At 35.0% G+C, this 13,267-nt stretch overlaps 1 protein-coding gene across 1 annotated transcript; it reads left to right on the top strand.

Annotated features, from left to right (window-relative positions):
* Nucleotides 1-8,658: 8,658 nt before the first annotated feature.
* On the top strand, nucleotides 8,659-13,106 carry LOC134825484 (calcium uptake protein 2, mitochondrial-like). The gene is made up of 8 exons (XM_063837700.1): nucleotides 8,659-8,847; nucleotides 9,170-9,250; nucleotides 9,889-10,080; nucleotides 10,390-10,583; nucleotides 11,112-11,272; nucleotides 11,471-11,576; nucleotides 11,734-11,904; nucleotides 12,112-13,106. Exons 1-8 carry the CDS (start codon nucleotides 8,676-8,678, stop codon nucleotides 12,238-12,240), a joined length of 1,206 nt encoding a protein of 401 aa, XP_063693770.1. The 5' UTR covers nucleotides 8,659-8,675; the 3' UTR covers nucleotides 12,241-13,106.
* The last annotated feature ends 161 nt before the right edge of the window (nucleotides 13,107-13,267 follow it).

Genomic DNA, 13,267 nt, shown 5'->3' with positions numbered 1-13,267 from the left:
TCTCACATTTTATAGCGCGCGGCTTTAGGAGGCAATATTTAAACCGACCAATTGAAAAAATTTTATGAGACGCAAATCGAGCGCTATCATATCAGACGTTTAAAATTTGTTTCCTAAAATTCCATTTCCTTCAACGTTTAATTATAATTTGTACGGTCATAGCCTAGTTCCTAATTTTAATGTTGCCTGATTTTTCTCTGTGATAATGAGCTGTAGTTCCCTCACCCCTACACTTTCATTGTGTGCCGAAGATGCTAAGTTCCTTGAAATGTACGAACTATTTAGAAATATTTTGCCTGATCTAGAACTTGTAGATTTTTTTCAGCCTAACTCCAAGCTAAGTTTATTGAAACCGTCAGAAGTTACATATCTGCACATGCATTCTTTATTGTCGATCCACTTCAGTAGAAAGGCTTGTTCGAATCGTAGAACTGGTGTTAAGTTCGGGGGATATTCAGGTTGTTCGAAAAAAAGTGAGCCTGGTATTTATTTCAGTCTTGTTCATGTCACCTCCATTTGCGAACTGATTACTGGCCAAGCTATTCTAGGAAAGGATGTTAAGTTGATTTGGGACCATCTACGTCAAAGCTTTCAATTATGTTTGTCTGAAGAATCCAGACGATTTATTGGTGACACTCCATTTGATTTAAAAGCCATAGTCTCTAATCCAGTTCCAATCCGGCCAGGGCAAAATGTTCATCGTATTATTCTTAGAACTAGGGTTGTGAAAAAACGATCTCTGTCCCCAGGTATTCAATGTATCAGCCCCCCTAAGGTAGCTAAACTTACTCAACCTCTTTGTATTGGTAACTCGGCTCTGACTTTGAGGCCTTCTAAAAACTATACTCTGGCACATAGGTCTACTGTAATTAGACAAAACTCTCGTATTAAGTCTCTGAAACTTCAAAATCGTCTACTGCTAATTAAATATACACAAAAAGAGAACGAAAATTTGGTTTTGGCCAACGATTTAAAGAATTTGCAAGCAAGTCATTTTGAATTGCAGGAGAAATTTCAAGAACATGTAGTCATGCAAAATACTGTTGTTAAAGATAACAAGGATCTAACTGGGAAATTGAAATCTTCCAATGAAAATATTGACTATCTTACGAACAAATTGTTGTCATTAGAAGATATTCAGAATGATTTAGAAGTAATCGAGAATCAAATTGAGGACCCAAACTTCGACTCAGTTATTAGAAAAACTAATGAGAATTTTGATCAACATCAGTTTCCTCAAATTGAAGTCCGACATTCCATCAAAAATATTAACCCAGCTATTCATTTGGGTATTATACTACTCCGTCAAATAGGACGTGTATCTTTGGAAAACACCATGCCTTTGTTCCTTGCATTAGCCAACTCGGTTTTTGGTCAAAAGTGGGATATTGGAAATTTTACTCCCCAGAATAGACTAAGACAAGCTCTTCCACCTACCAAAAATAAGTCTGAGAAGCCTGCCAAGAAACCTATTTCCAATTTTACTCTTCCTGCTAAGAGCTTCACCAGAAGTTTTGAAAAAAATGTACTGGGGCCAGCTGCTATAAAATCTAGTGCTGTTGCTATAAAAAATTGTGACGCAGCGTCCCTAATATTCGACCACCTCTCAATAAAGAGGGGGAAAGCCATAACTGTCGGTGTTATGACTGGATCAATGGATCCAGTAAGTAAGGAAAAAAGTTTCAAGCACATGACCTTGGGTGTAAAGCAAGTTGTAGATACAACTGCACCCGGAACGTTCCGCAGCGTTATTGAAATTCTTAGATTGGCAGCTGCTGCCTCAGCTGACAGTGCCTCTGCAGAAGATATACAAAAATCATTTAAGCATCTTCTAACTAAGCTTAAATTTCAAGTCACTGACGATGCATCACAAATGAGACCGGTTAATGAGAAAATTAATGAACTTATACATCTGCTTGGAATAGATGGGTCAATGATTTTCTTGCACTGCAATGCGCACATAGTTCCAGCACTGGACACTGGGGTAACTAAAGTACTGATTGATGTTGAAAAGTTTCTTCAAATTAGTGACCAAATGGTTCGTCCATTTAATCAATCATTTCATAAAGTAAGTAATTCCACTATTGAAACAATGCTCAGAGCAATTTTTAAATTTGTAGGTGATAGTGCCAAAAATAATTCTTGGGCCATGACTAATGATTTTCAAACTTTTTTGGAAATTGTAGCTGAAGATGGTGAGAAGAATTTCTTTAAAAACCCCGACAGTTCTAAATTTGGTCTCTCTCAAGAAATGTGTTTTATTCTTTTATACAGCTTTAGCAATGTTAAGGAGTTTATTACGAGAGTTTATGCTGGAAACAACATGTACAAGGCTTGTTCCTTGTACATACAGTGTCCGTTTTTTAAAGAATGTATTTGTTCAATAACATTACTGTTCTATCATGTTACAGCACCCTTTTTAGTTGCTGTTGGTTCTGAAACTCAGTATGGACATTCAAATTTGTGCCACTCAGAGCTGCTTAGATTTTTTCCCAAGTTCGTTGAAAGTTTACAATCACTTACTGAAGATCCTAGCCCATACTTAAAACCAGATAGACTGCAGTTTCTAAAAGAATTTGAGCAACTCTGTATAATTTCAAAGAAGAAATATCGTGAAATGTTCATCTCCATCTTTGAGGAAATAAGTTCCCCAGAATGTGACATAAACTTTGAAATTGTTAAAATGACCCTTAAGCTGTTAACTGAAGAGTATTTAATAGTCATAGATAGACAGGCCAAAGAATTCTACATAGGGGAAGACTCAGTTGTTGCAAAAGAGTTAGCTAGAAACCCATATATAATTGATTTAGCTGCAACGACATCTCTCCCTCCTGAACATAGTGTTGGAATCACAAGACAAGACAGTAGACGTGCACCTATGGCATCAATGGCAACTTTATCAATAGGCCAAACTTTTAAATCTAGTCCTTTAGGCAGTGATTGTATTAAAGGTAAAATACCAGCTAAAGAATTGGGAGAAATAATGAAAGAAACTAGAAAATCTGGAGCTCAAAAATTTAAAAAGTTGTTGACTGCAAATGATGCGCTAGTCCATAAGTCTGAAAAATCATTGCACCTAACTCATTTAACAGAGCTGCGAAATAAGGTTCTTAAGAAAAAACTTGATATAATAGACGCTGTCAAAGACCATGGTGGTCCATTTACTTCACCTGAAGAAGTTGACAAGATGTGTAGTCAAAATTCTAACCTAGATGTGCTTAAAAAAATAGTTGATTTAGAACTGAAGTATCAACAACATGTGATAGGCCATCACTCAGTTCCTCAAACGCGTTTCAATGTAAAGAGAATGAACAAAATAACAAGGAAATATGATAATTTACCAGTTGAAGAACGTATTGAAAATTTGAAAACATTGGTCAACCCAATTGGTGAATCAACAGGATTTAATATCATTGATCCTGCCATTTTCATAGAAAAGGCTACTGCAAAACATAATGAAATGAAAAAATATCCCCACAGGAGTATTGATTCAACAGATCACATAAAACTATCATTTGATGATCCATTCTTTAATACCCTCCATTCTCAAAGTTTTGTTGCAGTATATTGCATAAATGAAGATGAAATATGGTACCCTGCAAAAATTCTATCTGTTGATCAAAATAAAAACTGCCCTGATTGCTCCCTATTAGCTGTCTTTCATGGAGACTATCCACATTGTTTTCAGGTTCGATTTATGGCCAAGGTAGTGAATACAAACAATACTTTTCACCTAGAATCTCCCCAATACCATGTTCCTGCTGCTCAAATTATACCATGCATTCCAGAAATTGTCATAAAAGCAGGTAAGGCCAGAGGTAGCAAAATCAACTTTACAATCAGTAACACCCAGAGTATTTTATCAGCACTTGAAAAAAACATCCTCTATGCTTATAATTGGAATGTTCTCTAAAATGAATGCCTCCTTTATGTTTTAATGTGTGAATAAATTCAAGAATATGCCAGCATCAAGAATTTGTGGTAATAGCAGCCTGAGTGTGCCAAAAAAATACTGAGCAGAATATGCAGTCTCTTAATAGATATCCTTGTCTTTCAGAAATAGAATTTGATAAAAGGGGAATTGTGATTCCTGCTTCGTTTCTGTTTCTTAAGCTTATGGTAACAGTTCATGCCCACAGTTTCATGTTTTGATTTACCTTATCCAACTACCATTTTTCAGTTGGAATTGTTGTTTTAAACATTTTCAGTTGGAAATGTTGTTTTAAAAGTTTGTTCTTAAAATGTTCTAAGAGTTTGCTCAGAAATGTTTTTTCTGGTCAGATTCATCCCTTTTGTTTCGGATACCACTTTTTAATCTGTAAATAACTGTACACAATTCTGACAACTATATGTCAAAGTGGGCATCTATGTAATTTTCGCAACACTTTCTATCGGTTACCTTCATGCCCACAGTTTCATGTTTTGATTTACCTTATCCAACTACCATTTTTCAGTTGGAATTGTTGTTTTAAACATTTTCAGTTGGAAATGTTGTTTTAAAAGTTTGTTCTTAAAATGTTCTAAGAGTTTGCTCAGAAATGTTTTTTCTGGTCAGATTCATCCCTTTTGTTTCGGATACCACTTTTTAATCTGTAAATAACTGTACACAATTCTGACAACTATATGTCAAAGTGGGCATCTATGTAATTTTCGCAACACTTTCTATCGGTTACCTTCATGCCCACAGTTTCATGTTTTGATTTACCTTATCCAACTACCATTTTTCAGTTGGAATTGTTGTTTTAAACATTTTCAGTTGGAAATGTTGTTTTAAAAGTTTGTTCTTGAAATGTTCTAAGAGTTTGCTCAGAAATGTTTTTTCTGGTCAGATTCATCCCTTTTGTTTCGGATACCACTTTTTAATCTGTAAATAACTGTACATAATTCTGACAACTATATGTCAAAGTGGGCATCTATGTAATTTTCGCAACACTTATTGGTTACCTTCATGCCCACAGTTTCATGTTTTAATATTATTTAGTTTATTTAAAATCTCTATTCCCCCCCCTAGTATAATGTCTGTTCAAAGAAAAAACCACAACCGACATGTCAACAAAGCTCATGTGTCTTGGCTATCCAAGTGCCAGTCTGGAGAAATCTCTCCAAAGACCAAGATCACTCAGTCAAAAAAAAGGAAGTATAGTTTTAATTTAGAAATGTTGTTCATTAGAACTCATCTTCACACGGGCTTTATTAATATTTCTAAGTCTTACTCAATGTTTGAAATACACCCATATAATTATAAACCAGTCTACTAAATATTGTAATTCAGTGAATGAACCGATTTGTAGACAAATGACACTGATTATCTTTATATTTCAGAACCAGTTTACATGAGCTAGTCCCAGTGTTACTATACTTCTGCACTGGTAAAAGGTTAGTTTTTCTTACAATAAAAGCGATTTTGTATATTGGACAGTTCATTTTACTTACCCTTCGACAGTGTTATTTATGTTACCAATACTTCTAATTAAAGTTGGTGATATTTTAAGTATAACCTTAGATTTAATTCAATAACCTTAAACTTTAACCATTTTAGATATCCTGTCCAACTGGTTCCTCCTGTCTCCACCCGGACTCACAATAAGAGAGACGCTAAGAGAGACGAAAGAGAGACGAAACTTGCAGAGGCCTTCACAAACGAAACATTTGAAGTAGAATGCCGCATAGAAATTCCTAAGTACGGAGTGTTTCTGAAGCAGTCCAAATGATCTGAGATTGATATTTTATAATTTCTAATACTTATAAATGTATATTTCTGTATTATTTCGTTTCGACTCTGGTCTCGCCCGTTGAAAATTGGCGCAAAATATCAGCGCACTTTGAAAAGGGTCTACATAAATTTGTCATTCGTCATAGAGAGTAAATTGCTAACATCTTTTCAAACAAATTTTGACGCCGCGCGGGCGGTGTTAAAATTGTCACAAACTTGTCGAGTCGGCCAATCTGAGATATCTCTAAGCTGCTTACAGAATCTATGACGATGAGTTATTAACGGTAGAATTACTTACTACAGTGTCTCGTGGCAAATGTGATAGTTCTGAGATCTAAACCTGGCATGGATAGTATCTGCGAGAAACTTGGTACTAGTAGTCACGGAAATTTTGCCGGAACCAACGAAGGTTTCCTTTATCAACCCTTTTGCAGCAACCCCCCTCTATTTCTAAGATTAGACCCCTGTATCTTGCATTGGAACGTAAAGTCGACTCCCACAGCTGCTCACAAGAATCTAGACTCACAACTTTTCTTACTGGGTACTGGCACTGCCTCCTAAATATTTCATATCATGTCGCGAAATGAAATTAAGTAGCTGGACGTCCCGGGAATGGAGTGGCTTTCAAAATGCAAAATTCGGACAGTAGGTAGTCTTAAAATCTGCAATTTTGGCGGACGTCATCGGCATCAATATTAATAATGAGATGGCCCCTTACATAAGTAACTCTGGCTGTTAATATTATGGTAAATAGTAAAATGCAAATGCGAGAGGAGTCCAACGCATAACAGCAACTAACAATTCATTTGCAGCTTCGAATCGATGCATTGTCAATTGTATTAGTCCCTTTAACTTTAAGTTTTTGTATTATAATCACATTCACACATTTAACAACTGTACTGGAAGAAATTCAACTTCAAGCCGTGTATGATAACATGAAATTAAAACCCTATAGCTGTCCAAAACCATTACTACGATATGATTTTAGGCTAGGGCATTTTAAAATAGCAGTTAAACCTATTGTTGAATTGGCCCACAACTATGCTGTAGCGATATTTGCGAGCAGTAAAAGTTGCCAGTTAAAAGCACAATCACCCGCGCGCCATGAAAATACTAACGCTTTGAACTTCTTTTGCTTGCAAGCATTCAGTGCAAAATATCTCAGGTTCCTGAATATGAATCATGCTGAAAATTTGTCAGAACCTTCCAATCATACTTAACTACCGAACCTAATTTAGTTGGGAGAGATTGGCCTTGATTAAGAGGTCTAAAAATGACAAAATAGGTATAAATTCGTTGATAACTCAAATTCTGACCATCGAAATCGCTCAAACTAAATTAGGTTCAGTAGAACATAAGTGTTTACGTAAGCTGACCAAATTTCAACAAATTTGTTATATGGGAAGTATTATAACTTTTCGATTGTTTCCAAAATAATGTGCTGGCCGAAATAAGAGCTAAAAAACCATTCAATGGTCAGCGCGCGCGTCTTACTGTCGATGGCGCACCGCCTATTAGCTATTATATCAAAATTTCTTTGGGTAAAAATCCAAACAAATTGTCAAAATTTAAGCTTTTTGCGCGCATTTAATTTTTTGTACTTAGGTGCTAATTACTATATTTTGAAATTTTTTCCATATATATATTGTAATAACAACTAATTAAAATATATCGAATATAATTCTGACCAAAAAATTAATTTTAAATGGAACCAAAATTTAAGTCGCGCCGCGCATATTTTCGAAAATTTACACTGTAGTATTATATGAAAATCGAGCGCTAAAGCAAATACTGTCTTATTTTCACAAGAATTCTTTAGTAGTTTTTTAAAGTTATTGTTGCATTTCAAAACTCGTTTTCACTCTATTTGGTTATCTTTTTGATGTGTAATTTGATTACTAACTATGTTTTCATGTATTCTCATGTGGAGTACCCATTCATACTATTTCCTATCGTTTCTATTCTTTATCCTCAAAAGTAGGATCTATTTGTGACATACTTTTTATCTTCTACATAGTTCATCGTGGTATGTTGGTACTGAATTGGTTTAATTGATCCTTTACGATCACATTGTTAGAAATGTATTGTAAGATGTGACGGAATTAGAGAAACTCAAATATTGAAATGGGTTGTGGCCATTCCGAAATATTCAAGGAGGTTATAGTTAAAAAATTGAAGATCTTACACCAAATATGACCTAAATAGTTTTTCGGTAAAGTTTCACAAGTTCATGAAGGAACAGTCTAAATAGGAAAGTTTTTAGAAGAGCTTTAAAAGATTCCAGAGAGTGAGAAAAATTGATCGTACATCTTAGGAGCTACTACAGAGAAGCTACCCACAGTCCACGATATTATGTCAAACCCTACAGGGTTTATTCCAAATACCACTGCACTGTAATAAATGGCATAAAATTGAAATTTTTTGTTTAACTGAATTTTTGCTTAACTGACTACAGTATCACAAAACTTTTAGTAAAACAAGGTTGCCTTTCTTTGGAGGAGTGTGAAGGACCACTTGCACTTGTGGTCAAATTTTGATCACACAAAGAAGTCACTCCTCACATTGAAATGGGTTGTGGCAGAAGGTTCTAGTACAGTCCCTTTTTAACTATGTTTTCAAATGCTCAACGAGTTCAAATTTGTTGACTTTGCTTTTTGCAAAATCCAATCTTTTGTTCATTCAATATACTTGGATCTACGCTTTTATCTTGAATCCTTGAAAGTTGAGTGGTCACTTCAATTTTAATTGTCTCACAAACATGCATCATATATGCTGAAGTTTTAATTAAGATAACGAACGAGCCAAGAATATCTTTTCAATATGTGCAGTGTGCGGAATAGCTTTTAAGTTTTCCTGTGGAAGAGATTCTCTCAAACTGGCCAATCTGGTTAATAAGTATGAAAACTTTTAATTGATAATAACAATTTATGATGCAATGCAGCTGAAATGTCTGTTTGATGGGATGTACAGGCATCGTTTCTTAGCCCTCTTACGGCATTCATCTCAATATTGGAAAGCAGCAGCCGTATCGAGGGGAATTTCACTGAGAAAACTTGGTACTGGATCTGTTGTAGGTGTGCTGTTTTACACTGCTGCTGCAAAATCTATCCCAGAGAAACAAGATAAACAAGACAGTGAGTCAGTACAATGATTTTCAATTTTCAGTAAAGTTTGATTTTAATGTATAGATTACTAAGCTTGATCTTCAATCTTCATCAGTAGTATTTGCCCAAAGGGCAATACAAGTGAATAAAAGTGAATACAATTGAAAAGAATAAGACATTTAATTCTATAGCTCTCAGTTGATCTGTAAAATGGCTCAAAATTTGATGGTTTGCAGCATCTTTGCAATGTTTTGTTTGTCACAGCAATCATGGTAATACTACATTGTTCAAAATTCAGGCGTAAGTCTGTCATGATTACATTTTTATCCGATACTAATCACCCTAATTTCAGATTTCTACAAAAACACTGCGTTAAGGAGACAGTTTAGGTCTTATGCATCGCTGTGTTACAATGATGAACCTTTTATGACAGGTGGTCAATTAAAAAAATTAACACTTCAGTTAAACCTCTTTATACCAGGTCTCTCTATACCAGGCCTCTATAATACTGGGTCTCTATACCGGGTCTCTATAATACCGGGTCTCTATACCGGGTCTCTCTATACCAGGCCTCTATAATACCGGGTCTCTATACTGGGTACCTTGATATATTGAACATCTTCTTTTCCCCCAAAATTTGAGTTAGTGACTTCGTTTCATGCAACAAATGTGACTTATTGTAGGTCATATCACATTTGTTGGTGATTCTAGTAACTATTTCATCATACGTACATATAATTATAAGGCCCTAATTAGTAATGGCCAATGGGGTGTGTGAGACTCTTGACAGGTTATTTGAGAGGCTACAGATACTGGGGATTGGGATCATTTGAACCTGTCTATACTGGATTTTTTTAAATTAAAGCATATAAAGCTAAACAAAGTATTATAAAAATGTTGGCATAAAAAATACAATATTACATTATTATTTGTGTTTTAACATTAAATTGCTTTTCAACTATGAGTAACTTTAAATAATCCCAGGCATGAAAAAGAGCAAAACATAACAACATGAATAATAACAAATAGCGGTACAATTTCAGTTTCATTATTTACTTATATTTACTTCAGGAGAGGACTTTGTCAAAGCAGTTTCGGGCATTGAACAGCGTAATGAGGAACCTGACAGCGTAATGAGGAACCTATCTGAAGAAGAATACCAGAACGTTCTCTCAAAAGCTCTTCAGTTGGATTTGGATAGTGAATACTTTTTGGGGAGATCAGATTATATAATCTCATATTCAGAATTCTTGTTTCTACTCAGTGAGTGCTATTAAAGTATAGTATTGGATCTAGACAAAAACAGTAATTTAATCGTTTTGGTTTTTCTAGAGCAGTCTTCCAATCAGCTACTTAATCTCAAGAACTTCACTTAACACACATCAGGGGGGGGGGGGGGGTGGGGGGTGGGCTAGATATCTAGCCTTGACTTAACCCAGGACATGATAATATAAAGTTGTCCCCGCTTGTGAGTTGAGCTTCTAATTTCTATGTATCCTCTTTTTGATCTCGAACAGTTTCAATTCCACCTCTACTTATTATCATTATTTATTATTTATCTAATTCGTACAGGTGCACTGGATAAGCCTATAGATCAGTTCTACCGACACTTCAGAATCCTTGACAGAGCAAACTCAAACACCCTCTCAAAAGAAGAGTTCGTGAGTATGGAAAATTTGATGTCTGGAGGCGGGGTTGTGGACCCTTGTGTTAACGCTACTACTAGTATGCAGATCATCTTGTTCGGTAGTGATCAGGAGCAGGAGGTTTGTGCTGTTAATAGTTTATAAACATTATGTTATGAACATCGGATATTATAGTGATTTATAAGCATATTACATAATGTCTATTGTTTATAAGCCTTGAATATAAGGGCTGTTTTCAGTTATTTAATCTTAGTACAGCTTTAATGGTACATAATAATGTTCCAAAGCTAGATAAGGTAATTAATCTGCTCTAGTGGGGGAGGGGGTGACACGTCCGTCTATTTCAGCCTGTCTCATAGAATCCAAAAAGGACAAGAAAGGACATAGGCGGATATTGGCGGACATTGACAGAAATTTTCCGTCCGAGTCCGCCAATGTCCGTCAATGTCCGCTAATGTCCCAAAAAAACGTCCGTTGTCTCATAGAATCCAAAAAGGACAGGACATAGTCGGACATTGGCGGACATGTCACCCCCCCCCCCCTCTAGTAATTAGTATGCTCCATCGCTCATAATTATCACAAAATCCATCAGCACCTACTGCCCTAATGACCTCTTAAACAATCCTATTACAACTTCAAATCACCCAGGTTGACTTTGAAAAGTTTTCCAAGTTCCTACACTGTGTACAGAGACAATGTTTAAAGGCTGAGTTTGATGCTTATTCTGACGGACTGGACTTTATCACAGATGATGAGTTCATGAGATTGCTTTTGAGAAGAACCTGTATACCTGATACCAAAAAAGCTAGGTTAGGATAATTGATAAATTAATTAATTAACTGATAACGATGTTTGTCACTTTATGCTGTTATGGGGGGTTTCGATTGTTTACATTTTCATATTTATTCCTAATTTTGTGAAAGGAAATGTTTGCGGTAAATTGGGGCGCCTTAAATTGGGGCTTTATTGTACTGGCTGAAAAATGCTGTTTTATCTTCTTGTCACAGGTACATAGACAGGTTGGAAGCGAGACCAGAAGAGGAAAGACACAAAATAGTCTTCAGTCAATTTAGTCAGTTCATGAACCTACTTAACGACTTTCCTGATTTTGAGGTATGTAAATTATGTAAATTATGTAAATTATGGGACCACATCATTGCTGATTCTAAATTTCAAACCCGGAGGAGTCCTACTAATTAAGCATTACTAACCCTAATTAACAATGCTAATTTGTATGAAACTGTTCTAAGCTCTGGGATATATTTTACAGGTAGCAATAAGAATGTACGCAATAACGAAGAAGGCGCTGACAAAGAAAGATTTCCAGCGGGCAGTGAAAGCAAGTACTGGTTCAGAGTTTGATGAAGATCTGGTGGATGTTATTTTTGATGTGTTTGATGAAGATCACGATAACAAACTTGGTCATGATGAGTTTATTGAGGTATCTCCTTGGGTCTGGGAAATCCAAATAAGTTCACAGATGTTGATTTAATGTTGATTTTATCGTTGCTCAGATATAGATGAGCAACGATAAAACCAATATTAAGTCAATATTAAATCGGTTTTAAGTGTAAATTAATTACCAAACTTATAAACTCAACAATACAGGTTTAATAAATTAATTGGTTAATTTCGAATTAATCACCAGGTAATGAAGGACAGTATTAAGTCCCGTAATGCGCTCTCTTCAAATGCGCTGCACGTGCCCAACGCTACTACCCGGGAAAAGATAATGAACTGTGTACGACACAACATGTATAAGGGTTACGCTAATTAAGGAGATAATTACATGCTAATTGAGAGATAATTACTGTTTTTTAGCCACTTAAATTCGTTACTTTTCCTACTGAAATGAGGGTTAACAAATTTAAGTTTGAATCTTCTGAAAAGACTACAAAAGGAGTTGTAATGTTATTGAAACCTGATATTTACGAGTTAAGAACAAAGACCCACGTGACTGTTTAGATTTGGGATTTGTTTACTTGTAACGTTGTGATTAGCTCGTTGTGTTAAGATCTTAGCATTCCTTCAGTTTGTAGATTTAAGATGCACGTGTTTTCACAAAATGTGTATTTACTCATAAGTCATACGGTAGTAGTTAGAATGTGATTTTTTGTTATTTGTTAAGGAATTCCTTATTTCTCCATACATGAGTTACAGTATATAATATGATATGTAAATGTAGTGAGATTCTTGAGTGAAACAGCAGCATAAGATTTATTAATTCCAGATATATGACCATGCAACTTTAAACATAATTTTGTACAATAATGTGACTTCCTCATTAATCAGTCTAACAAAAACTTAGTTGTTCGTTTTTGCACATACTTCAGACCAGTTTATTTGCTTAGATTATCTTGAATCCAAATTAAAAACATTACTAAAGAGATAAGACTTTCTGGGCTGAAATTTTTAAATTTTGATAGGGTAATCAGAAAATTAACAGCGTTGGCATGATAAGCGGTAAAGTTTGCTATTGAAAATAACTTATGTAAATCTTGTAGAGTTTTAAATTATGTGATATCCTATTGGACAAATTGTTGAATCTATTTTCACTTCTTGTAAAATTGCATCTCAACTTTCAACAACAGAATATTTCCCTTTGATTTAGAAGTTCAAAGTAACAGTCATAGTTACGTATATTTAATCATAGCGTCTATTTTTAGCGATCAATCGATCATAAGTTCAAGTAGATGATAAAAGCTAAACGAAAGATTTTGTTTATTTCCTAAATAATTTTAAACAGATTTTATTTCAAATAAACGATAATTCTGTTTAAATCATTACCCTTTAAATCAACTCTT

This window comes from Bolinopsis microptera, chromosome 13 (assembly GCF_026151205.1).
Source record: "Bolinopsis microptera isolate Bmic1 chromosome 13, MBARI_Bmic_1.0, whole genome shotgun sequence".
Lineage (NCBI taxonomy): Eukaryota > Metazoa > Ctenophora > Tentaculata > Lobata > Bolinopsidae > Bolinopsis > Bolinopsis microptera.
This window is presented reverse-complemented; position numbering and strand designations above follow the sequence as displayed.

Excerpts from the sequence above, each read along its gene's own strand:
- LOC134825484 (XM_063837700.1), top strand. The coding sequence starts at position 8,676 with ATGTACAGGCATCGTTTCTTAGCCCTCTTACGGCATTCATCTCAATAT. Across the intron at positions 9,251-9,888 it reads TGATGAACCTTTTATGACAG|GAGAGGACTTTGTCAAAGCA; the intron begins GTGGTCAATTAA and ends TATTTACTTCAG. Across the intron at positions 11,273-11,470 it reads CCTGATACCAAAAAAGCTAG|GTACATAGACAGGTTGGAAG; the intron begins GTTAGGATAATT and ends TTCTTGTCACAG.